The following is a 25,848-nucleotide window of genomic DNA, read 5'->3' as shown; positions in this document are numbered from 1 at the left end:
GCAAAGGAGGAGAAGTATACAATACTCCAGATATATTTATATAGGAGATGTATTTATGGGGGAGAAATATAGTATCATGAATATAATTGTAAAGATAAGAAAAAATATTTCTACAAAAGAAAATTTGTAAAATTAGAAAAATAGAGTATGTTACCAAGCAACAGCTTTAGAAAGTCAAATTGAGTTGAAGATAGAAAATGATGGTAAAGGAAGTTTTTGACTTATAGTTTTGAAGTTTAGAGTTTGGGTTTGATAAGTTTTTTTGACACTAATGCCAAAGGGGGAGATTTTTGACATTAACATCAATTTATCTATCAATGACTCAATACTTAGTTAATTGGTTACATTTCTAAGGAGCTCCATAGTTGCTACCAAGCTCTATAGTTACTACTGAGTGTATCAATCAATTTGTTGTGTTAACCAAGAAATTCATTTGATCCCAAGCCAAGTAGTCAGAATACAGTGTCTTCCAAGAAAATTAGTAAGAATAAAGTGTCTCCTGAGCCAAGTAGTTAGTTTATAGTGTCTACTGAGCTACATATTGTTTACCAAGCTTTAGAGATAAGGCACATTGCAAACTGAGCATAGCAAAGGCTACCAAGCTATTTAGTGGAAGTGAAGAAGATCATAGTGTTAACTAAGGTATGGTATGTTAACTAAGTTATACTATGTTTACCGAGCTTGCAATGTTAACAATGTAAATCTAGTGTTGAAAAAGTCATCCAGTGTGTATCGAGTGATTCAATAACTATTGAGTTTCTCGATGTTCATTAAGTCACACAGTGTTGACTGAGTTCAAGCTACTTGAAAGTGATTAGTATGGTCCAAGCTTCAAGTTCAACTAAGTGCCAAATATTTCTAAGCATTGATAGTGTTCTCCAAGTATCAGAACCAAGTTTTTCTTTAGAACTTGAGTTATAGTAGTTGGGCCAACTTTGTGAATTATGATGAAATTAGTATTGTAGCTAGCTTAGTAAGTTATGATTTGGATTGATATATATGTAATTCATTCTATCATATACAAGTATGAATGAAAAGAAGAATATAATGAGCAGAAGTGTGAATTAAAGAAGGCTACAATAAGTATAAGGACCAACAAAGATTTATCTATCATAATTAGGTGATCATTGCAATACAAGGAATCTCAACCAACAAATCAGAGTTGCAAATCAAAGATTAGCCACTGGATTATCCTAACAAGTGTATCAATTAAATCCTTTAACAAGGTAGACTTAATAGTCTTTTCTAAATCTCTTAATCGAATTCATACTTCATTGTATGTTTGTAAAATGTTTAATAAGGTAGACTTCACAGTCCTTATTGCTCCTAATAGGGTAGATCACCAAACGTAGTCAATTGTAAGCCTTAATTGGTTAACTTTATACTATAGTACTAAAGCTTGTGGGTATCATCCCCACCTCAATTTTGATTTCTAATTAGAAGGTTTCTAGGTCACCATATCTTCTATCAAAGTGTTATGCATGTTTACTTGCTTTCATTCTTTTATGCATGCAATTAGATATAAATATTATATGAAGGATTAATTGGTGAAATAAGATAAATTTTTATTAGTTCTTGATTCACCCCTTCTCTCTTAGCAACCTTGTCTACCTTATATTTCCAACAAAAAGTACACCAAGTGCTTCATGCTAGTACATGAAAATAAATCAAAATTATCTAGTTTCTCAAACATGAATAAGCCCACCTCCTATTATGCCACTACTACTAGACATACATAGAAGCCTTTCAAAGAGAAAGCAACCCAACCTATCATATTAGAAGATCATAAAATATTGTAGCAATTGAAATGCTAAACACAAACACTTGATCCAAAGGTAATTACATGTATTCACAGTTTTCAAAATATCTATAGCTTAAATAATACCCACCAAAAGTACCAAACCCATCCAACTATCCCTACCTCAAAACTTATACCAAATGAATCTCACATCATCAATATATCCAATATGTAACTTGAAATCACAAGCCTCAAGAGAAATACTTGCCACATATATACCAAGAAGCTCCCACTATAAAATATAATGTCAAATCTCTAAGCAATTCACTCACAAAATCTCAAAGAAGTGAATCCATGTAGTCTCAAGTACATCCACAAAATAAACCAATAATTTGCAAGAGCAACTCTCATAACAAGTCTCCAATGCTCTCCCAAGTTCTCCAGAACCAACAAAGGAAAGAGATAAAGAAATAACCATGCCATCTCTCACATGACATACATGAGCACAAACCAATGATCACAATCTCTAACCAATCTCAAATCCAATGTAAGTGAAATTGAACATCTAGGAAGATAACCAAGACCAAATAGAAACTTTGAAAATTATAACATGTATCATGTCCTTATACACACACCTCTAGATGTAAATTGTGCAAGTATGATCTCCTCCATAAAACCCCAACCAAGAAGCCATAACAACTCCCAAATCATATCATATAAATAAACATGGATGCAAGCCTCTCACAAGAAGATCAAACTCATAAACCATTCCCAAACCAAGGAATAACCATTCCTAATCCAAGGAATATGGACAATATAAAACCATCTCACAAAATCAACCAACATAACAACATATGCATATGTTGGAGATAACCAATACTAAACCATCTCTAAAATGAGCCCTCTAGGACTAACTCATGTACCATAGCTCAAGATCTATATCAATGAAAGACTAGAATAAATATAATGCACCTGACAGAAAAAAGGGGTTATACCTCTCTAGTAGAAAACTTCCAAGTAGACCAAGAGTGGGGAGTGATAATTCTTATGATGATATCCAAGTCTCCAATTGAGACTCATCTAAGAAAAATCTCCTCTCAAGTCCATATCAAGTGAATACCCCTCAGACTTTGTGCTAAAACCATTGACTGTCACAACAAATAATTTTCTAATCCAAGAGAAATCAACATCACCACTGTCTCTAAGTGTCCATGAGAACCTATAACCAATCAATCCATGTTAACTCCAAATGCAACATAACAATATCATGATGTAGTGTCTGCCGCTAGTTTGCATTTTATTATTATTCCCGAACTCTTTTAGGCCAATTTAAGCTTGTTGATTAGTATCACTAAATTTCAAATTATTAGATATTATTTCATATTTAGTTGATTTTATGATGATTATTATGGTGATTTCAGTTATTGATGATGATTAGTTAGATGGATTATCATATGTGTTTCCTTATAGATACTTACCCCATACTACATGTGTATGATGTGGGTGTATATTTTCTTTGTGTATGACATTTCTGATATGGTTAAGGAAGGGAGTTGTAGTCACCTACTAGTCAGAATCTGCATGATGCACCACTTCTTGTCATTACCTATTTAGTTTAGCATATATGTGTTTGTACATGCATGGATTTTATGCAGATTGCAAGTACTAGGTATTGACTTCCCTGAATTGCCAGGATGAGCATACCCTATCACATTATCTCAATGGTAAGAGAGGGGAGATAAATTCTTAAGTCCAAATCCTAACCTTTAAACCCATTTGTCCTAGAAAAATAGGACAAGCATCTGAGTTAGTTTACCTATCTGAATTTGTTAAGTGATGTGAATTCATGATTTTGACCTAGAGTTTGATTATGTTCTTTGCCTTTAGTTGAGTTGTCATTTTTGGTTTTGTGAGTATGTGGTGATTTTGTGTTATAATTAAATCAAATTAAAAGATTATTTAATAGAAATTTTATAAAGAAATTTGATATTTAATTATATTTGATGTAATCTTTTAAATAATAATTATTTTATTTTATTTTAATAATTATATTAATTTAATTTAATAATAATTATTTAGGAGTTTTATTTTAATAATAAACTCTAACTATTATCAATTGAATTAATAAATATATTATTAAACACCTCGTAATTAACTCAAGAAAGAAAATATAAAATTTATAAAATTTTGTTTTATTAAATTACATAAAGCTATGCAAGAAATTTAAAGATAAAGTTATAGTTCTAATTGTGGTGTTGTTATATTTATTTAATTTAATGATAATTATTTAGGAGTTTTATTTTAAATAATAAACTCTAAATAATATTATTAGTTGAATTAATAAATATATTATTAAAGCATCTCATGAATTAATTAAATAAAATAATTCAATTTAAAGATAAAGTTTTAGTTCTAATTTAGGCGTAATTATATTTATTTAATAAGAATTATTTAAGAGTTTTATTTTAAATAATAAATTCTAAATAATATTATTAGTTGAATTAATAAATATATTATTAATACATCTCGTAATTAACTAGAGAGAGAAAACATAAAATTGTTTTAACTAAATTGCATAAAGCGTATGCATGAAATAAAAATATAATAAATTAATAAGAGAGAGTAAGCAATTATTTAGTAGAATTTATTTTAATTAAATTGCATAAAGATTATGCATGAAATTAAAATATAATAAATTAATAAGAGAGAGTCAGCAATTATTTAATAAATTTTATTTTAATTAAATTGCATGAAGCTTATGAATGAAATTAAAATATAATAAAGAGAAAGCAAATAAATTTAATAAAGATATTTTATATCACAAAAAGTGTGCATAAAAACATAAAAGATAATTAAAATATTAAAAGATTAAAGATTTGATATTGTTTTATTGTGATTATTTGATTAAATATTATTAAATTAGAGTTGCATTTAAAGAATGAGCTTAAATTCTTCTTATTAATTTAAATAATAAACTATGCTTTAAATAGTGTTTGTACTAATTAATAAATTAATAAAGTGGAGGAAAAATAAATATAAAAGAATATTTTAATTAAAGAGTTCTTTAAATGTGTATGAAAGAATTAAATTTAAAAGACTATATTAAAATTCTTTTTTTAAACATATTTATAATTATTTATCTTAATGATAATTATTTAGGAGTTTTAATTTAATAATAAAATGTAAATAATGTTATTAATTGAGTTAATACATTAGTAAAAAAAAAATGTCTCATGAATTTATTTAAATAAAAGAATGAAAATTTAAGGATAAAGTTATAGTTCTAATTGTGTAGTTATATTTATTTAATTTAATGATAATTATTTAAGAATTTTTATTTTAATAATAAAATCTAAATAATATCATGTAGTGGGATAAAATTTGAAATAATACAGAGTTTTCTTCATTTTATTCTTTGTTTGAATAATAAATTACATTGCTCTTTTGAAGCCTTGGTATCTAAATTTGCATCTTCTTTTGTTTTAATTTGCATGAGCATACATGATAGTAGTTCAGTCGAAATAAGATTTGGCAATGATTAAAATTGGCAAATATGCATAAAATCAATTTGCCCAAGTCATTTATTGATCACCAAAACTAACATTTTGGATTGCAATAATCTGTATTTATCGAAAATAGATATAGGTATTGGGTTATAGAAGCAAATTTTGGTGTTGGTGAAGCACATTATTGATGCTTGAGATAATCAATTTTTACATGTTATTTTTTTTCTGTACATGCATCCTATACAAATACATGAAATAGCATATGTCTTGATTCAAATTAGAGTAGATTTGTTTTGAGAAATCTGATTTTTTAAATTGTTTTAATGGTAAAAATTTTATGTAGTGCATTTAGGGTTGTAAAAATGGAAAAACTGACTCATAGTCAATTTTTTGAAGTTTTTGTATTAAAGACATAAGTGCAAATTTTAGTAGCAAGTGGATATTGGTGCATACAAATTATTTATAGTATGAATTTATGGGAAGAGTATATGCCATATATTCTTTACCTTAATGTTTCAAAATGAGGGAATCAAATCTAAGTTTGAAAGATGATTTAGAAGCTCAATTTTATGAGCACAAAATTGATTCAAAGTTTTCCTTAAAAACATGGATAAAGGAATTATTATTTTTTAAATCAAGTCTATGCTATTATTTTGAAAGCAATAAAATTTTGGTATGGATTTTCCCAATTCATGGTTGAAGCCAAAGTTTTGTGATTTCTAATCATGCATATCCATATGAGGTATCTGACACTTAATGTGTTGTGAGAAGTTGACCACCAATTGTTTGACAAATGAAAGGTTGAATGAACTAGTTTACAATACACTACTCTCTTGTAAGTTTTTCAATTAAAAAATGATTTTTTTTTTTGTGGACTACTGCTAACTTCAATGGTATAAAGCATATCACATTTATTAGCTTATTGTTGCACATGCACAAATGAGCAACTGCTAGTTAAGCAATTTAAATAAATCACTTAATAGGATTATTTAGAAGACAGGATAGTGTAATTGACTTAAGTGAATTAGTTTAATAAATTAAATAATTTATTAGTACTAATAAAAAAATTATTTTAATTAAATATAAAAATATTTAATTAATTAGAATAAATTATATTAACTTAAAAATTAAATAATTTATTAAATTTAATAGAAGAAAACTTATTAATTAAATATTAAAATTTAATTAATTGACTTGAAATTTTTTAAGTGTGTGCACATCCAAATGTTGCAAAGTGTTAAGATTCAAAAAGGGCTTCTTGTCTAGCTCTCCCATTTGCAATGGTCATAAGACCTAAAACCTTTATTTATTTTTAAAGATTCTTAGTTATTTTGTTCATTGTCTTGTGTTGGAACTTTGCGATGTATCTACATTCTCAACAAGTGTGACTTGGAGCTTTCCCTCTTGCTTAGCATAAACATCTAGAGGCATGCATCCTCTCACATAGGTAGATGTAATAGACTCATGGCACCATTTGCAACACACATGAGGGCTTGCCAAAATAATCTCTCTATAATTTTTTTTAAAAAACAAGGATTATTCCTATTGCTTACAAAAATTATATACCAAATTGGTGTAAACAAACTTAATAGTTTGATTGGTCCAATGATAGAAAATTAATCATTGTATTCAAGTTAATCCTAGACATGAACTCTATTTTTGTAGTCTTGTGGACTATGATCAATTTTCTCTTGCATTGGGAATTGGGAATGCATTTGTATTATACTACATTTTTCTAACTAGACCTCTACCATGCAATTTTTTCATCTTGAAATGTACATATGACCTTTGAGAAAAATAAAGGTTTGCAAGGCCTCTAATTTGGCCAATAGGAACTTGCCAACACTCATATTTTACAAGCCACTATTAAATTCCCATGAAATCTTACTAGTAAACATTGAATATTAGTCTAAACACATAAATATTAAGTCATGTTATTGTCTAGTGAGAAAACCTTTAATCACTATTTAAAGAGAGAGCCCTGGGCAATAGTTCTCTATTAAGGAAAAGTAAAATAAAATGATATTACAGTGCTCAACGATAAGGAGGAAAGAGTGATATCTTTATAGCACAAGGTATATATGAGAGTGCCAAGATATATATTTGTAGTAATTATCATAACTATGAGCGTGCCAAGATATATATCTGCATCATCCTCATTTCCTTGGCGCAGTAATTTTAAAGTATATACCTTTGAGAAGATTGATAATTTTCATAAATTTAATATAAATTATTAATTAAATTACAAGGCATGGTTTAGAGTCGACGATCAACTTTGAAAAGAACAAATTGAAACCCATATTTGAATTTAGGGTTTCCAATTCAAATTAGAGAAATTGTGTGCTTTGATATGGTATAAAATATTAATTTGTAAAATAAAGAATGATCTTTAAGGAAACAACTAGTGTAGGACAAACTTACAAAGGTGGAAAATGTTTGTAGAGAATAGATGAAGATTGACAATAGATTTGAAGTAGTTTCTGCAAAGAACTTTTAAATGTTTGTATATTTTAAACTGCTATGATCCTAAAGATCTATGTATCAAATTGTTCAAATGACCTCCACCTCAATAGATGCAAATGAAATTAATTAAAAAGTTATCTATGCATGCACAACGAGAATCTCAGGCCATGCAATCAAGACCCTATAGCACCGACCAGCCTTAAACATTACACTAAGGAAAAAATTAAGCTTGGAAAAAATAGTCAAGTTTGATTATTTAGCACTTTTAGCTTAGGAATCAGTCATTTATGTGTAATGTTTAAGCCAACTACATAGAAGTAGGGAAGAGGACGCAGTACTTGGGCACGTTCCAATGGTTGTGATCGAAGTTGTTAACTTAACACCCATACTCATTGATTTAATATCCAACATTTTTGATAAGATTGTAGTTGTAACTTTAAAGTTGTTCTTGCTAATGATGACCATCCATAATTGAATGAAAAAGTGTCCCTTTTACCTTAAAAAAAAACCAATAGTGTGATGCCACATTAGCTGCACAAGTATGGGGGTCTCCAATGCACTATGATTGGTCTCACTATTTTGGGGTCTATTTTGGACACCTTGGAAAAAAGCATGCTGATTGGCATCATATTTGATGATGTGGCTCTGAAACCCTAATTATGAGTAGGGGACTTGCCAAGTAAGGTACTATCAAAAAATGGGAGTGATTTGGAATTTCCACATAGGAGTTTGAGAAGCGTGAATTAGGGTGCTCAACTATTGGGTCCTCTCAAAAATGCCACTTGCAACAGTGAACAATTTTTCCTAAATTTTGCTAGAAATGAAATGAAATGGACTACTAAAAAAAATCCCTAGACCCAATAGAAAAAGAAAATATAAACTATATATATATTTTATGCCATAAATTATTTATTTAAAAAATTATAATTTTAAAAAAGATTATATAAAATTTTGTAGTTTCCCACAAGGAAAGTAATACATAAAAACAAGTGTCATATAATGACTTAGTACTTGCCATTAGTTTTAGTATAAATTTAGTTTTAATTTTATAAATTTATTATAGTATATAGAATATTTAAATTACTAAAAATATTATATAGTATTTTTATAATAATAATATATATAAATAGTATTTCTTAAAAGATTGTATGTTAAAAAAAAAAATGAATAAAAGAGAATTAATTTGAAAAATATAATATTAAAAATTCTAAGAAGTAATAAAGTAGAAAATGACATAAATCAATTATTAAAAATATCTCTCTTAAAAACTATCATGCTTTTCAATTTATGAAATCTAACTCATGTAAGAGTTAAAATGATTCATCCAATAAAATCATAAGACAATATTTTTAATAAATTATTAAATTAAAAATCTTGTATCTAACTATGCACAATGTATTGATTTTATAATTAAATTTTAAAATGATAAGTTTAAACTACTCAAAAACTTTTAATCGTGAATTAACACATGAAATACTAAAAAGTATCTCAACAATGGAAGCACCTTAGCCTGGAGGAAGTAGAAATAATAAAAATAAGTAAAAAATGAAAGAAAAAATTATTGGAAGAAACTTTTACTATGCGCTTGTGCAGTTGATGAATTTTTATTTCATTTACAACACTTGCTTTTAGTGGTTATCCAGCTACGAATTTCGCTTTCTGTATCTAATGTTTTAGAACTTTTCATAAAACTAAACTGTCTCCTTCGTATCACCGACGAAATCGTTGCCTGCATAGCGGCTGCCGACTTTGGCGGGCCATATTTTGAAAACAACGGCGCCGGTGCTCTGTCCTTGTCGGTGACAGAGTAAAATATAATTCCAAAAGCCATATGCCATGATTTCTTTCCGTCCCTCCTCTCTCTCATCGCAATTGTAATACTACGATAATTCCTCCGCCGACTGAAGCGGAAAGCCCAGTGCCAAGGCGACCTAACAACCTCCTTTCCCTGTGAGATGGCTTCAACAAGACGAGGAAAGGATTTGATTCAACAGCAGATACAGATCCAAAATCTTGTTACATCCCTGAACCAACAACAGCTGGACCTGATAAAACAACAGCAAGGTTTCATCCGACAACTACAAGATTTTATCCCCGGACAACGACAAGAACGAGAACAACAACCCCAGAGAGGGCAAGCTGAAATTAAATGGATCTCGGATGAATGGTTGGAAGAGGTTAGGTTGTTCCTGGAGGCCACTCCGGAGAGCTTTCCAGATGACAGAGGCAGCATGCGTCTATCAAAGAGTCTGATGAATACCAAGCCAGAGGCCTACATTCCTCAGATGGTGTCGCTGGGTCCTTACCACCACTCCTCTCTCAAAGACGAATCCGTGGGGCCATTCCGCAAACGCCTCACTCATCTCTCTCAGATGGAATTTTACAAGCTCAGATCCACAAGGGAGGCAGCTGGGAACGATCCTCTGCTTATCAAAAGTATGTTAGCAAGAGTGAGCCATCAAGAAATGATCTCCCAATTCCAGGACTTCTACAACTGGCGGATAGAGGAGGAGGATGTTTATAAGTTTGCGTTGATGATGATGGTCGACGCCCTCTTCCTGACCCACTTTCTCAAATCTGGTTTCGACGATGGTGGTGTACGCATAGGAGCCTCCAAAGACGTTGTCATTCCTGCAAGGGCAAGCATCAGGTGTGATGTTGTGAAGCTGGAGAACCAGATCCCTCTTTCTCTTCTCAAGAAATTGAAAGAGATTGTTCCGGAGACGAACACACTTGATTCTCTGCTGCTTTCTCAAATGAACCGCCTTTCTTCCTTCCAGGTATCTGATATAGAAATTCCAAATTTCAACGAAAAGCATCTTCTGGGCTGTATCCACAAATACGTTTCAAGTTTCCTCCAAGTTAGCCGAGTGGAACAAGACTCCCCTCTCACTTTCTGTCAAAGGATCTCCAATGTAGTGGAAAACATGGTCGCTGCGGCGTTCAGTTGCTGCACCACTCATCCAGCCAAACAAGGTCGACGAGATTTTCTGGAGAAATACAGTGCCAAGGAGCTGAAAAAGGCCGGAATCAAGTTCCAATCGTTTGGCGATGAGCAAGGTAAGATCAGATTTTCCAAGAACTCCAACACTCTTTACCTTCCCCAGATAACAATATTCGATACGTATACTGAAGTGCTGTTGAGGAATTTGCTGGCGTTGGAGTTCAACGAATCAGGCCGAGAGAGACACGTGTCGAACTACGTGGAGCTGATGGACTGCCTCATCGACACGTCAGAGGACGTGAAGTTGCTGCGCGAAAGCCACGTCATTGAGCGACAGAGCATGATAATCACGGACGAGTACGTGGCGGAGATGTGGGACGGGATGTCTAAGTCTTTCTTTCTCGCAGGTTTTCCGGAGCTTCCCGGGGGGCTTAAAGCTAAGATCAAGGAAGTCCTGATTAAGAATTACTACAAAAGCAAGATGAAGACTAGGTTGTCGGAACTTCATTCACAGTATCTGTCAAGTCCGTGGAAGTTAGTGATGTTGTTGCTTGGAATTATTTTCCTACTGTTGACTGCAGTGAGAACATACTTCTCCGTGCATACCTATGAGTCAGGGAACAGTCCAACTGTTAATGCCCGCAAGCATTTCAGGCCCTTTGGGTAGCTTCACAAAGTGATTGCAGGAATCTCACTGCCCCAAAAAGTGTCATTAAAGATATTTAAGCTGTGTGATATTGCTATTAGGATTTAACTGTGTCATTATTGATATTTAAGCTTTTTTCAAGCTTCTTCACTGAATAAGAAAATCTTACTGAAGTACAAAGTTATATTCTGTGCTAAGTGCAAACTGTTGTGTGCATGAACAATAAGTACAGACATAGTTATAAGAAGAATCAGCCTACGGCTACTTGGATAAGTAAATATTTACCAAAGTCAGTAATTGAAATAAGTTGTATATTGGCAAGGAATTTTTTCTTATGAACAATTATGTATATAAATATTTCTTGCTCTCGATTTGATAAACACTTTTACACATTAAATTATTAAAGTAATTGTAGCATTAAAATAGGGGCACAATAATGTGTGAGATAATGCGTATATTGAACTTTTACTATTAGATGCATATTATGGAAAGAAATAGGGGATCTTCAAACATAACCTTTCAAAGAGCTTCAAATTAGATTAACACAACTCAAAAGGATATAAATGGTACCAATGTTAAATCCAAGTCCTCTCAAGAGTGTGTGGTCTTAAATGATGTCTTTTTTTGCCATTTAACATTTATAATGATTGATTGGTTTAATTATGTATTTAATGATTTGACTCAATGTAAGTAGATTGACCATTGCAACCAATGTAGAAGCACATATGATAGCTAAGCATATGAAAATATCATATTTCATATATCAAATTAAGTACTATGAAGTGAAAAATTAAGAGCTAAACTCGCCTCGAGGCCTAATAGAGGATGTGTTAGAATAAATTAATTATTCAGTGTGTTCTAGAATGTTTAGTGGTTAGTGGTCAGTACAAACCACTCATTTTCCATATGCAGCTATCCACACATTGGCCAACACACCAACCTCACCATCCAGCATTAATTGTATTTCCAACTCTTTGCTACAACATTTAATATGCATTTTCTTATAAATAGAATGAGTTGGGCCTGTGATTAGTAGAGCCCATTTTGAGTCTCTCCATGGCTTCTCCTCTCCATGGCTTTCTCTCTTGTTTGCTCTATTCTAATTTTCATCATGGTATCAAAGCTGATGGTCAATGAGACAAAGAAATGATTGCTATTTAGTGGAGTTTTGAACAATCTATTCTGCTGAAGTGTGAGGTGCTTTATGATCTTTTGTGGATTCAATTTTAGGCATTTATGCTATTTTTGAAGTTGAGAATACTATTAGAATGCTGCCCAAAATATTGGTGCATTGACATTGTCGAAGGTGAGAATCTTGGAGTTTGTGTGTTTTGGAGGGTATGCCCAATATTATTTTCTACAGTCAAAGGAGACAAGTGTCTATTACTAATTTGAATAAAGACCAAAAAAGAGTGAAAAAGTCTAGAGAGCAAGAAGAATATGAAGGAGTGTTGATTTGATGTGTTGGTTATAATTGATCATAGTGGCTTGTGGAGTACCCCTGTGCAAGTGGGAGTGCCAGAGTATGCATACACATTTCTTGTAAAAGAAAAGTGTGAGAGTATTTGATCGAGTTGTTGTGAAGAAAGATGAACAACATTTGAATGGTAGTTTGTTCATGGTGCAACATGGTCTTAGAATGGTGCATTGTGAGAAGAACAAATCAAGAGATTGTTATGAGAAAGAGAGAAGCCATAAAAAGAAGGAAGCTAAAGTTGAAGGTGAAAACTTATTTTGTTATTATTAATAGTACTTTATTATGTGCTTTTATTTGAAATATGTGTAGAATATCATAAGTCAACTGTAAGAGTTTGCATTCATTAGGAAAGAGATGGCATGCTAGAGTTTTCTGTCATTGTACAAAGGTTTGTGTGTGTGTTGATTAGATAAAAGTGTTGCAATTGGAAGTGAGAATTTGTTTGTCTAATTGTGAAGGATATGATGTTCTCGATAGTGGTCATGTAATAGAAGTTGGTTGCATTGATATCCCCCAACTAAGTAATGAAAGTGAATTGGTGATGATTGTTAATGGGCTATGTGAATGTATGGGGTGCATTATCGGTTGTGCCCGACACCCCAAATGTTTTTGGTTTGACATATTGATGAACCATGTATTTCAAAAGGATTCTTATAGAACTAGCGAGTATAGTGACTGGGTACCCATGTATCTTAGTAGATGGATTTCTTTTTATATGGACTCAATAATTCGTTTGTTGTAGGTACAAAAGAGAAAGGCCAAGAGTGATGATAATTTCCCCATAGTGATGATTATGGTCATTAGAACTAGTGAGTACTTGGTTTGTGGCAATCCAAAACCACTAGAATGCTTGAAGTTTGTGGTGATCTTAAAATAATTTGTATGATGTTTGAGAAGTTTACTGCAAACTTAAAACCACTTTGATATTGTATCAGTTATGGGTAATCTGTACAAAACCTAGAGTGATTATAATGGGAGAAACAAGATGAGTGAAAGCATTTGATAATTGATTGTAAATGGGTAACTAATAAGGCTTAAGGACATGGCTCATTGTCTCTAGATTATTGGGGAGGGGGGGGGGGGTGAAAAAAAAAAAAATGATAATTAGTTTATGGGGGGATGTTAGAATAAACTAATTATTCAGCATGTTATAAAATGTTCAGTGGTCGATGGTCAACACAAACCACTCATTTTCCTTGTGCAGCTATCCAAGCGCTAGCGAACACACCAACCTCACCATCCAACATTAATTGTATTCCCAACTCTTTGCTACAACATTTAATATGCGTTTGATTATAAATAGAATAAGCTAAGCCTATGATCAGTAGAGCCCATTTTGGGTTTCTCCATGGCTTCTCCTCTCCATGGCTTTCTCCCTTGTTTGCTCTATTCTAATTTTTATTAGGATGCCACTTTAGATATGAAAATTAGATGTTAGACTATAACACAAATAGAAACCATTCCCATCATTTGGAACAAAGAGGTTGAAATTTGCAAACCCTCAAAATATGAAGGTCCCAAGTAAGGGCCAACTTTCTAGGTAAGGGTTGATGAGGTAAGGGTCAAGGTCAACCTTCACCTTGATTGTAGTGAAAGTCTATAAATCTAAAACTCTAATAATCCAAATTCATCTCTCTAAAAACTTGTAAACCTACTCCTATACAAAAGAAAAATGAAATTTATTGGAGGGAAGGTGCTTGCCTTGGTCAAGCCCTCCTTTTGGAATGAACCTTGAAATGCGAAAGCATGTGAAAGCAAGTCAAATGTTAACTCACCCTACTTGCCACCTCCACAAAGAGATTCAGATTCATTATCCAGAAATATGTATAAATACTTGTATGTAGATGTATGAATGATGTAGGTTGTCTCCATAAATGTAATAGAACTGTATGCATCAAATAAAAAATCTATGAATGTAATTATTCTTTTTAATTTTTGAATGCTTGAGTGATGTATTGAATGTAAATATCACTCCTTAGTAGCCAATTACATTATCTCTTATGAAGAAATAAGGTAGATCTTGAGAAGGAAATACATGATTTATGACATGGAATCATGGTCTCAAAAAAATCCTTTCTCACTTGGCTTGAACTCTCTGAATGCATCTTAAGATCTTTCTTACAAGTGATGACTTATATTTATGCTTGTGTGGGATGATTATGTACAATGAATGGATCTTAAATGTTGTGGATGATAATGGATTTTCAGTTGAAGCGGATAAACCTCCTTTTACACTGATCGAGGGCATCAAATTGAAAGGGTTGATGGCACAAGGTAGGAAAATAATTAATAACCCCTAAATAAGCATGGGATCTAAGGAAGAATCCCTCAAGGTAAGGGTCAATCCTAACTCTTATCTTGGGGTAAGGGATGATCTTGACCGTTACTTAGGCTAAGAGAAAACCTCAAACCTTATCTAGGAGGGTTTCCTCTTTAAAATTCCCTATAGGATCTCAAGGGTGAACTAAAATAGTCATTAATGAGCATATACTTGAGAGAAGAGAATAATTCAAGCATAAATGCATCCATGCTATATGAGATTGCTAAAAGGAGGGCTAAAAGGTTTTACAAAGTAAGTGTACACTTTTCCTCCACTTTAGCAATAGTATGAGAAAAGACTTGAACTCTTAGTAAATTTGATTATATTCATAAGATGATCTTGTAAAACCTCAAGAGACAAGGAAAATTTCAAGCTTCTAATTTACTTGAGTCCTTATCAAGTCCAAAATCATGAGAAGAAATATAGTTCTTATAAATAAAAAATTAAAAAAGGTGTGATCATCTCAACCTAGTAAGAAAACTTGTCTTACTTTTCTTACTATGAAACACACACAAAAGCGTGCTACAAAAGGAATGCCATTAATAGTCTAGCAAGTCATTTTGGTATGCTAGTCAACCCATCAAGGATTTTTACTTAAGGATCCATGTCTCCAAAATGGTGATTCATCAAAAGATAATCTAGGCATAAGGATTTTTATTTGTAGGGGATTAAAAGATGCAAATACAAGTATTAGGGTTCAAAGAATGTTAATAATCCAAGGAGAGATCCAAAAAATTAGGGATCATAACTTAAAGGATTATTAGTAATCTAAAAATGGATTCCCAAATGCCAAGTATCACAAATATATTAAATATGTATAATGTGTGAGAAGAGTGTATGCCCCCACATTAAAGCCATTGCAAATAACTTAACAAGAGAAATTTTTGTAATGGAAGTGTACGTGCATCCACCAAATGTGTTTCCACTATAAAATACCCATAATAAAGGACATGCCATGGGAAATAATTTCATAAAAAATGCAAGAGGCATATACAAACTTTGGGGTTAGTATGATCAAATGATAATATATGAAAATATTATGTATAAATATAATTTCATCATTTCTCAAAGGCAATAAATAGCACAACAAAAGAAAGACATGTAAGAGTTGCAAAGAAGAATCTTTTTGGGCTCACATCATAGAGACCAAAAATAATTTAGGTGCTACCAAATTGCATCATCTTAAGAAGACTACACAAAAGAACATGCACAATACAACATATAGAATGTGAAAGGTAAAATTACAAAAAAGATTACAATATTCTTGACTCCTTTATTACCTTGCATCAATGGAGAAACAAGGATCAGTTAAAGTAATCTATAGAAAATATATAGAAAGTAGCACATCATAGGGGAAACATATTACAATAGGAAAGTACATAAGAGCCACCACACAACAACATCTCAATTACCCCCTACCTCGCTCCATAGTGTTTAGGGAAGGTTGATAAATTTTAAGAGAAACAACATCAAGCATGATAGAAGGAACAATAGCTAGTTCAAAACAAGCGCTATCTTGTAATAATATGTCATTATGTTTGTTCCTGGAGTGATTGATCATTGTTAAGAAACCATATGTGGTAAATCATGATACATCCTAGGTTGGTAAATCATGATCAAGATCAATAGTCTCATATTGATGCTGGAGCACCATGGGTTGTCTTTCTATCTTGCTCATCTTTGTTAATTTCACCTGTAAATGTTGAGTTCTAGTGGTTGTCAAGATGCAATCATTTTCAATTTCTTGTTTGTGTCAAGCTCTCTAGTATTGGTAGAGCATTTCCATGAGTGTCGAGCTATCCAATTTTGGCCAAGAATTCCTTCATGTATTGAGTGAACCTAATGTCTATTGATGCTCAATTCATTCTTTGATCGAGTTTGTCTGTGATTGGTTCTTAGTTTGAGCCAACTTATGTATTTAATTTGGATCATGAATTCAATGTAAGGATCTTGTCTTGGGATGTGTATAGACCATTTTAAGGACATCCTTCTACTATGTAATGTTCTAGAATCTTCTGTAATCCATTTTGGAAAGTATAAATAGGGGTATTTAGCTTTAGATTAGGTATCACTTAGAGGGTTTGGAGTCAATATTTTTGGAGCAAAAAGCTTAGAGTTGAATCACGGATCTTGGAGTTGTATCTTTGTGATTGGCCATACTTATAGCTTGACATGTACCTTAATAATTTGATTAATCAACAAAGTATTGTTGTTATTTTCTCCTTGGTGTTTCTCTCTGTGTTGTTTTATTTCATTGTGTTTACTCAACAAGGTGATTGGATAACTAGGTGTGCCTCTAGCCCTATTTGTTCACCCCTCCTTGCCTTAGGTGTTAGTACAGTTTGAGATTCATCCTTGAGGAGACTAGATAGTTTAGAACTCTAATTCAATTGTGGTTGTAGGTTGGTAGATTTGTGTATCTAGCCTATAAATTGCGTAGAGGGTTACGATCTCAGGAACCTATTTTTCTAGATGGTTTGAGGTAGAGGAAATTCTAGCACTTCTATTATGGACATGTTGAGACAAGTTGCAGCCATATTAGATTTTGTAGAGAGACCTTAGAGGAGAGGAGCACATCTTGATGACATGAGTGATGGTGAAGCGATGGCACAAGACCCTAATCCAAAACCTGAGGAAGATCAAGATGAGGAAAGATTGTTGAGAGTGTTGTCTAGAGCACATTCAAAGCCTAATGTCAAAGTTGTTTCTTATGATGGAAAGTTGACCACACCAATGTTGTGTTGAATTGAGTCTTTGATATGGAGAACATCTTTGAGTTTAAAAATATTCCTGATAATACAAAGGTGAAGATTGAAGTCACTAGGATGAATGGTCATGCCTCGCTATTGTGGGAGCATTTATAAAATGATAGACAAAGAAGAGGACATGAGAAGATTAGGACATGGCTAAAAATGGTGAACAAAGTGAAGCAAAAGTTCCTTCCTTCTAGTTACCAAGTTAGCTTGTTAAGAGAAATGCAAAATTTAAGACAAAAGGAAATGACTGTGAAGTAGTATACTAAGGAATTCTATAGATTGGACATCAGATGTGGACATGTGGATGATGAGTTTGAGAAAATTGTAAGGTATCTAAATGGCTTGAGATTGATTATTCAAGATGAAATAAGCTTTCTAAAATTGGAAAGTGTGTAATAAACATATCAATATGTCTTAAAAGTGGAGCAGATCTTAAAAAAAGCATGAACAAAAATAAAGAGGTAAAGGTAGATCTTACAAAGGAGGTGATAGATTTGACAGTTATGCTCAAGATAAGGACAAATCTGAATGGAAAATTGATGAGAAGAGAAAGATCGAGTGGAAAAGTGGTAATTCTTACTAAGGCGGTATTAGTTCTTATTGAGGAAGAGGTAATTCATATTCTAGAGGAGGTTTTCATGGTACCTATTTTAGATGTGGCAAAGAAGGGCATAGATCCTTTGAGTGTAGATACTCTAGTGAGGATGAAAGTGGTAGCAGAAATATTGTGATACAAGGTGAATCTATGCACCCTTAGAGTGATCTTGAGGCTGGAGAAAATTTGATGGTGAGAAGGACTTTCTGTAGTGGGAAAATTGAGGATAAATAACTTATTCATAGGAGAAGTCTTTTCAAGACTAGATGAAAGAGAACTAGAAATTGTTGCAAGGTTATCATTGGCAATGAAAGTTTAGAAAATTTTACATTAGAGGAGTTGGTTACAAAGTTATAGTTATAGAGACTAAAAAATACTAAACCCTAGATCATGTTTCAAAAATTATAGATGGGCATAATATATTGGTAAGTGAGCAATGTGTTGTGAAACTAAAGATTGGATACTACTCTGATGAAGTTTTGTGTGATATTATGCCTATGAATTATTATCATACTATATTGGGTGTACCTTGACTTGATATGATAGACACATTGTGTATGATGGAAGATTGAATCATTATACTATTTGGATGAATAGAGTTATTTGAGAATACCAAGGAATTCTATAGATTGGACATCAAATTTGGACATGTGGATCATGAGATTGAGAAAGTTGCAAGGTACCTAAATAGTTTGAGATCTAGAATTCAAGATGAAATAAGGTTTGTGAAATTGGAAAATGTGTAATAAATATATCATTATGTCTTAAAAGTGGAGGAGATCTTAGAAGGAAGCATGAACAAAAATAGAGAGGTAGAGGTAGATCATATGAAGAAGGTGGCAGATTTGATAACTCTACTCAAGATAAGGAAAAATTTGAATGGAAAACTGATGAGAAGTGAAAGACTAAGTGGAAAGGTGGTAATTCTTACCAAGAAGGTTCTAGTTATTATCAAGGAAGAGGTAATTCTTATTCTTGAGGAGATCTTGTGGTTATTGTTTCTGATATGGAAAAGAAGGGCATAGATCCTTTGAGTGTAGATACTCTAGTGAGAATGAAAGTGGTAGCAGAAATGTTGTGATAGAAGGTAAATATGTACATCCTTAGAATGATCCTAAGGTTAGATAAAATTTGATGGTGATAATGAATTTTTGTTGTGATAAAATTGAGGATAAACAACCTTTTCATAGGAGAAGTCTTTTCAAGACTAGATATAAGATAGTTGGAAAATGTTGTAAGGTTATCATTGACAATGGAAGTTCAAAAAATTTGGTGTTAGACGAGTTGGTTACATAGCTATAGTTGCAGAGATTGAAACATCCTAAACCCTTTCATGTTTCACAAATTAGGGATGAGCATACGATATTGGTAAGTGAGCAATGTGTTGTAAAATTAAAGATTGGATATTACTCCAATGAAGTTATGTGTGGTATTATGCTTTTAATTGTTGTCATATTATATCAAGAAGACCTTGTCAATATGATAAACACATTGTTTATGATGGAATATTGGATCAATATACTATTTGGATGAATGGATTTATGGAGTATACCAACGAATTCTATAGATTGGACATCAAATTTGGAAATTATGATGATGAGGCTAAGAAATTTACAAGGTACCTAAATGGTTTGAGATATGGAATTCAAGATGAAATAAGCTTTGTGAAATTGAAAAGTGTGTAATAAACATATCAATATGTCTTAAAAGTGGAGGATATATTAAAAAAATAAGCATGGGAAAAAATAGAGAGGCAGAGGTAGATCTTATGGAGAAGGTGACAGATTTGACAATTCTGCTCAAGATAAGGACAAATCTGAATGGAAAATTGAGAAGGGAAAGATTGAGTGGAAAGGTGGTAATTCTTACCGAGGAGGTACTAGATCTTATCGAGGAAGAGGTAATTCTTATTCTAGAGGTGGTTTTTGTGGTAATTGTTTCTGATGTGTCAAAGAAGGGAATAAATCCTTTGAGTGTAGATACTCTAGTGAGAATGAAAATGGTAGTAGAAATGTTATGATAGAAGGTAAATCTATGCACCCTCAGAGTGATCACGAGGCTAGAGAAAATTTGATGGTGAGAAGGACTTTGTCTATTGAGAAAAATGAGGATAAATAAACTATTCATAGGAGAAGTCCTTTCAAGACTAGATGTAGGATAGATTGGAAATGTTGCAAGGTTATCATTGATAGTAGAAGTTCAAAAAATTTGGCATTAGATGAGTTGATTATAAAGTTGTAGTTGTGGGAAATGAAACAAACCTATCATGTTTCACGGATTAGGGATGAGCATAAGATATTGGTAAGTGAGCAATGTGTTGTGAAATTAAAGATTGAATATTACTCTAATCAAGTTCTATGTGATATTATGCCTATGAATTGTTGTCATATTTTATTGGGTAGACCTTGAAAATATGATAAACACATTATGTATGATGGAAGATTGAATTAGTATACTATTTGGATGAATAGAGTTATGGATACATTGATGCCTTTGATCTAGTTTCCTGATGAGGTAAAAATTGTACTAATGTGTGAATTTGCATGATTAGTGGAATGCATTTTGGGAAATAAAAAGAACCAAGTATTCTTTTCTATAATTCCTAGAGGGCCAAGATGTGTTAGAGATGGCCAAGCAATAGAGTATAGTAATGACTATGAAATAGATAGAGGCTAAGCAATAGAAGATAGTAGAGGCCAAGTGATAGAAAAAATTGATAGGTTTAGCTGAGTACCAACATAAGTTGAAAATTTGTTGAATGAGTACAAGGAGATCATTAAAAAACAAATAATTGATGGTTTACCACTAGTAAGAAGCATAATCTTGTTGGAAACCTACAATTGGAACATTTTATTTTTTGTCATTAATGTTAAATCTATGGACGAGACATATTGCTACCTAATTTAATTATCATATCTATTTGATTGATGAAGAGGATTTGAGAGTTACTCATAACTATAGCAACTAGAGGAAAGCATGAAGTTATGAAAAGGAGTTCCAATGGACATTTGATTGGATAGAATTTGATAAAGCAAAGTAATTTCTTATGTCAAGGAATCTAAGCATAGCTGAGAAAAAGTGTAAAATACTAAGGAGTGTCAAGTAATGCTAGTGTCAACTGAACCACAATTAGTGCTGAGACAATATAGTGTTGATTGAGCATTAGTGTTGACCAAGAAATTTAGTTGATGTTGATCTAGAAAGCTTGAACAATGATTGAGTATTTTAGTATTGACCAAGTGTCAGAATTTAGTGATTGCCAAATGAGAAAAAAAGATCAAATTCAAAGAAATCGTAAGATCAAGCCAACTCAATTGATTTCTTGGGACATGTAAAATGTGTTGAAGATAAGATTGATGAGTTGGATCATTAAATTGAAGGTGATGATTAGGTAAATACCTAACCAAAGGATTCTAGACAAGTTTCTAGAGGATAATCAAGAATATTTATAGATACATTGAATTGAGTTGAATTTGATTGTAAACCTTAATATCTATGATTGATTTAGAAAATGGTAAAACATAGATTGCCTATTTAAGGTAATACATAATTGAACATTTGGTTCCTATTCTAGCCCTAGAAAGTGTGTATACAAGTTTGCATGTGAACAAAATCATAGAAATCAAGGTTGTTTAGATGCACACAAGTGATTGGATATGAAGCTAAAAGAGAAAAGATTGCAGATGTGATGTTGTTGTTGTTGATAAGTAAATTTGAGAAGAAGGCTTAAGTGTTGATGAGGAGTGGACTGATCGCTTGAAGGGTGTCCAAGATGACCAAGATTAGAGATGATAGTGAAAGACTTATCACTGAACTAGCATAAGGATTGCATAAAGATATGAACCAAAAAAAGTGAGTTAATCATACAGATCAAAACCTACTATTTTCTTTCTTATCATTGTAAATAGTTTGTATTGAAATCCTTTCAATAGAGGTTGACCTAAAAATCATTTGAAGACTTAGCAATCTGTGTAAATCCTTTAACTAGGTGACATTATAAATGGAATGATCAAAGTGCTCTTACAAGTCCACTCCTAATAGGGTGATAAAATCCTCTAACCATGTCTCACATTTAATAGTGTGTATTTTAACCTTTAACATGGTTGGCTCCTAATAGAGCTCACTTTGAAATTTGAATGAGTGAAAAAGAGTGACATGTTGCTAGTGGTTTTTCCATATTGGGTTTCCACATAAAATCCTAGTGTCAAACTATGATGAATGGTGTATGAACGTTTTACATATGATGATGTTTTCACTACACAATACAAGTTAAGTTTATGTTAGCTTTACAATAGAGACTAGAAAACAATAGGATAAGTAGGATAAGAAGGGAAATGATGTGTTTAATTTTAATTTTTAAAGTGGTATATGTAGACCTTGAGTAACTTGTTGGGACTCAAAATTGCCTTCTCGATTTTGAATACCATTGAAAAATTAAGCCATATAAGCATTTTTTAATATGTGTACCTAGTTGTACTTGTGAGGCCTAAGAGGTGTTTAATATTTCTAACACCTTGCATTCAGTGTGTCTATGTGTTCCATGATGATAAATTGCCATTTTGAGCCATTTTGTAAAGTCTTGTCTTGAACAATGTCCAATTCTGCATTTTTCCTTAAGTATCAAACAACCATAGGAGGCTATGTTTGCAATTGAATATCTTGCACATAGTAATGTTTCATGGCTCATCACTTTGGAAATATTTAGTGTACATATCAAAGAGCCTATGTTTTAGATTTCAAGTCATTTTGAATCCATTTGACTAGGTTTTGAATCCCTCAAAGTTGGTCATTTATTGATGTCATGCTGATGTGAATTGTTATGAATTTTGGGAAGTCTTATTTGACTTGTTATAACTTTGACCCAATTGACCAAAATGAAAAAATTTCTTTTGAATTGTATTTTAGAGGTAAGATACTTACTATGTTTCAATTTTGAGCTCATGACAAATCTATTTGATCAATTTTCAAACGTGATCCCAAATGCAATTTGTGATGTTTTAGTGGTGTCAAAAAGTATAAATTAGTTGGTACCCCTATTCATGATGTCACATCTCAAAATATATGATAGGTGAGATCGAATGGATTGTACCATTGTGTTCACCTCTAAAAATAATTTAAGTGAGCCAATTTGAAAATCTTGACGAATCCATCTGCATGCTTTCCCAGGTCCATTCCATTTGTAGAAAATGCTTTTCTATCAATGTTTGTAATCTCCAATTTTGAGTAGCCAATTTTGACCATTCACCAAATGTGTCCTATTATTCATCATGATCCTATATCATAGATTCATATTGTCCTCATAATAGTGAACTAACACCTGAGTTTTCATCTCCCCAAGTGTCAGTTTGCCTAGTTTTCAAAGCCAAAGTAGAAAGCAATTTGTTGTTTTCTGACATGTTTTCTTGCAAGTAGTTATGAGAGGGCAGATTTGGTGGTCAATATCTCTTGACTGAAAATTTTGTATGAGACAAGATTTGACAAGGTAAGAATATGTTGAACAAAGAATCAATGTGTTAGATTTTGGAGCCTAGTTAGGTGTTTATATCAGTTCTTAAAGCCAGCCGATAGGCCCTATTAGATCAAAATTGATAAAATGCAAGAAAATGATTAAATGAGTTTATAATGATAGAGTAGTGCCCGCTTTTGAATTTAGTCAATTTAGGATGTTCAATGGATCACTTTAGCATTTTAGGTGTTTGAAAACTTAATTTTTTTAGCTAGACCCAATTTGGGGCCCGACTATTCTCATCAAATTATAGTCATATTTGCAAAGTAAAAGTATATTGAGGAGATAAAATGATTTTGACTTTTTTTAGAAGTGTTTGATATAAAATATGCAAATAATGTTATGCTTTAAAGTAGATGATGAGAAAGCATTAAAGTGTTTGACTTTTGACTTTAAAAGAGGTAATATGAAAGAATTCATGGCATGAAGCATTATGAAAGGATATGATTTCATTAAAGAACTAAAGCATCAAATCATGTGATGTGGGTAGTGACAAGGTTTAGAGAATGAAAGCAACCCAAGAAGAAAATATATTCTCATGTGCTCAAAGAAGAACATAGAGCTCCACATGAAAAAAAAAATTATTTGAATATGTTCTGACAAGGCATCATAATTCATTTTGGCTAGGCTAGTTTGGGCAACCATATTTAGATAACATTATAAAATGTGAAAGGGCGAGCATTTAACACCTTTCCACAATGCAATCTTTCTTATTCTTGGTGGATTAAGTTTTAAGATTGGGTATTAAATAGAGAGGACCCAGTGTTTTGTCAATAGTAGTCATTTCAATGGGCAAGTAGCATGGCAATCTCATCCTCAAGCATGAGATTCAAGCAAAATAGAAGGGCTACAACAATACTACTCTTTCAAACCAAGACTAGATCTATTAGCTAATATAGAGCCACATGAGTAGAAGAAAAGGTGACAACTATATTAATTTACATGAGGATGCATCCCGCCCACCATGCTTGATTTGAAATAAGGCATAAAGAGGAAAATGCAAGAGGGAGGGAGGTGGTTTAGTTTAAAAGGAGCCCACACCAAACTAAGTCCCCATTTACATGAGTGGCAGGGGAAGACCATAGATTGTTGTGATGGGGGAATGAATATGGGAGCTACTGATTTAAGAAGAAAGTGGTGCCAAGGTAGGGGAGTTGGAGCTGCAATTAATGTGGAAGCCACCACATAAAAGGATGAATCTACTGGAAGGAAAGGCATTAAAGGAGAAGGTGGAAGATCTGGAAGTTGTTATGATGAAGAGGAGGCAACAATAGATTTGCAGGGTAGTCCATGCCTTTTGCCCACATTGAAGTAGGAGATGCCATCATGGGAGGCTTGTGGCTTTCTATGATCTTGTTCCAAGGAAGAGAACACATTTATGGAAGGGGATCACTATGGAAGAAACAAGTCAAGGAGCACATGAGGAAAAACTATTAAAATGTTTTGTCCCACATTGAGTGGGTGGATGTCCTTTCTACTTTTTAAATATATCAGCACTCAAAATGTTCAATGTCTAAAAGATAATGCCTTTTATAAAGTGAAGTGCATGTGTAGGGACCCCACCCATGGATAGCCAACTGGTGCAAAAATTGAGGAACTTTTAGCCAAGAACACAGACAAAGATGATGTGGTACCAAAAAGCCAAGCACATAGAATGATGAAACGTGGTTGGATCAAGTAGTAGGTGCTTCACTACTTTGGGAAAATGCTTGGGAGTTAGACAAAGTGGGAATGTGCCTCTGCACCATGTGGTAGTGGGCCTAGGTCAAAGGTGAGGTGGCATACCCGATCAACATGGTGATGTGAAACTTGGTAGTGAACTAGAGATCACCAAGTGGTAGTGATGAGATCAATAGAAACTCGAAGATGCATCAGATTGCACCACATGGAAAAATGG

At 32.6% G+C, this 25,848-nt stretch overlaps 1 protein-coding gene across 1 annotated transcript; it reads left to right on the top strand.

Annotated features, from left to right (window-relative positions):
- Nucleotides 1–9,417: 9,417 nt before the first annotated feature.
- On the top strand, nucleotides 9,418–11,486 carry LOC149563893 (putative UPF0481 protein At3g02645). The gene has a single exon (XM_089827010.1). The coding sequence runs from the start codon at nucleotides 9,663–9,665 to the stop codon at nucleotides 11,316–11,318; it is 1,656 nt and encodes a 551-aa protein (XP_089683136.1). The 5' UTR covers nucleotides 9,418–9,662; the 3' UTR covers nucleotides 11,319–11,486.
- Nucleotides 11,487–25,848: the final 14,362 nt, after the last annotated feature.

This window comes from Cupressus sempervirens, chromosome 4 (assembly GCF_028749045.1).
Source record: "Cupressus sempervirens isolate cs-2001-9-10 chromosome 4, ASM2874904v1, whole genome shotgun sequence".
NCBI lineage: Eukaryota > Viridiplantae > Streptophyta > Pinopsida > Cupressales > Cupressaceae > Cupressus > Cupressus sempervirens.
This window is presented reverse-complemented; position numbering and strand designations above follow the sequence as displayed.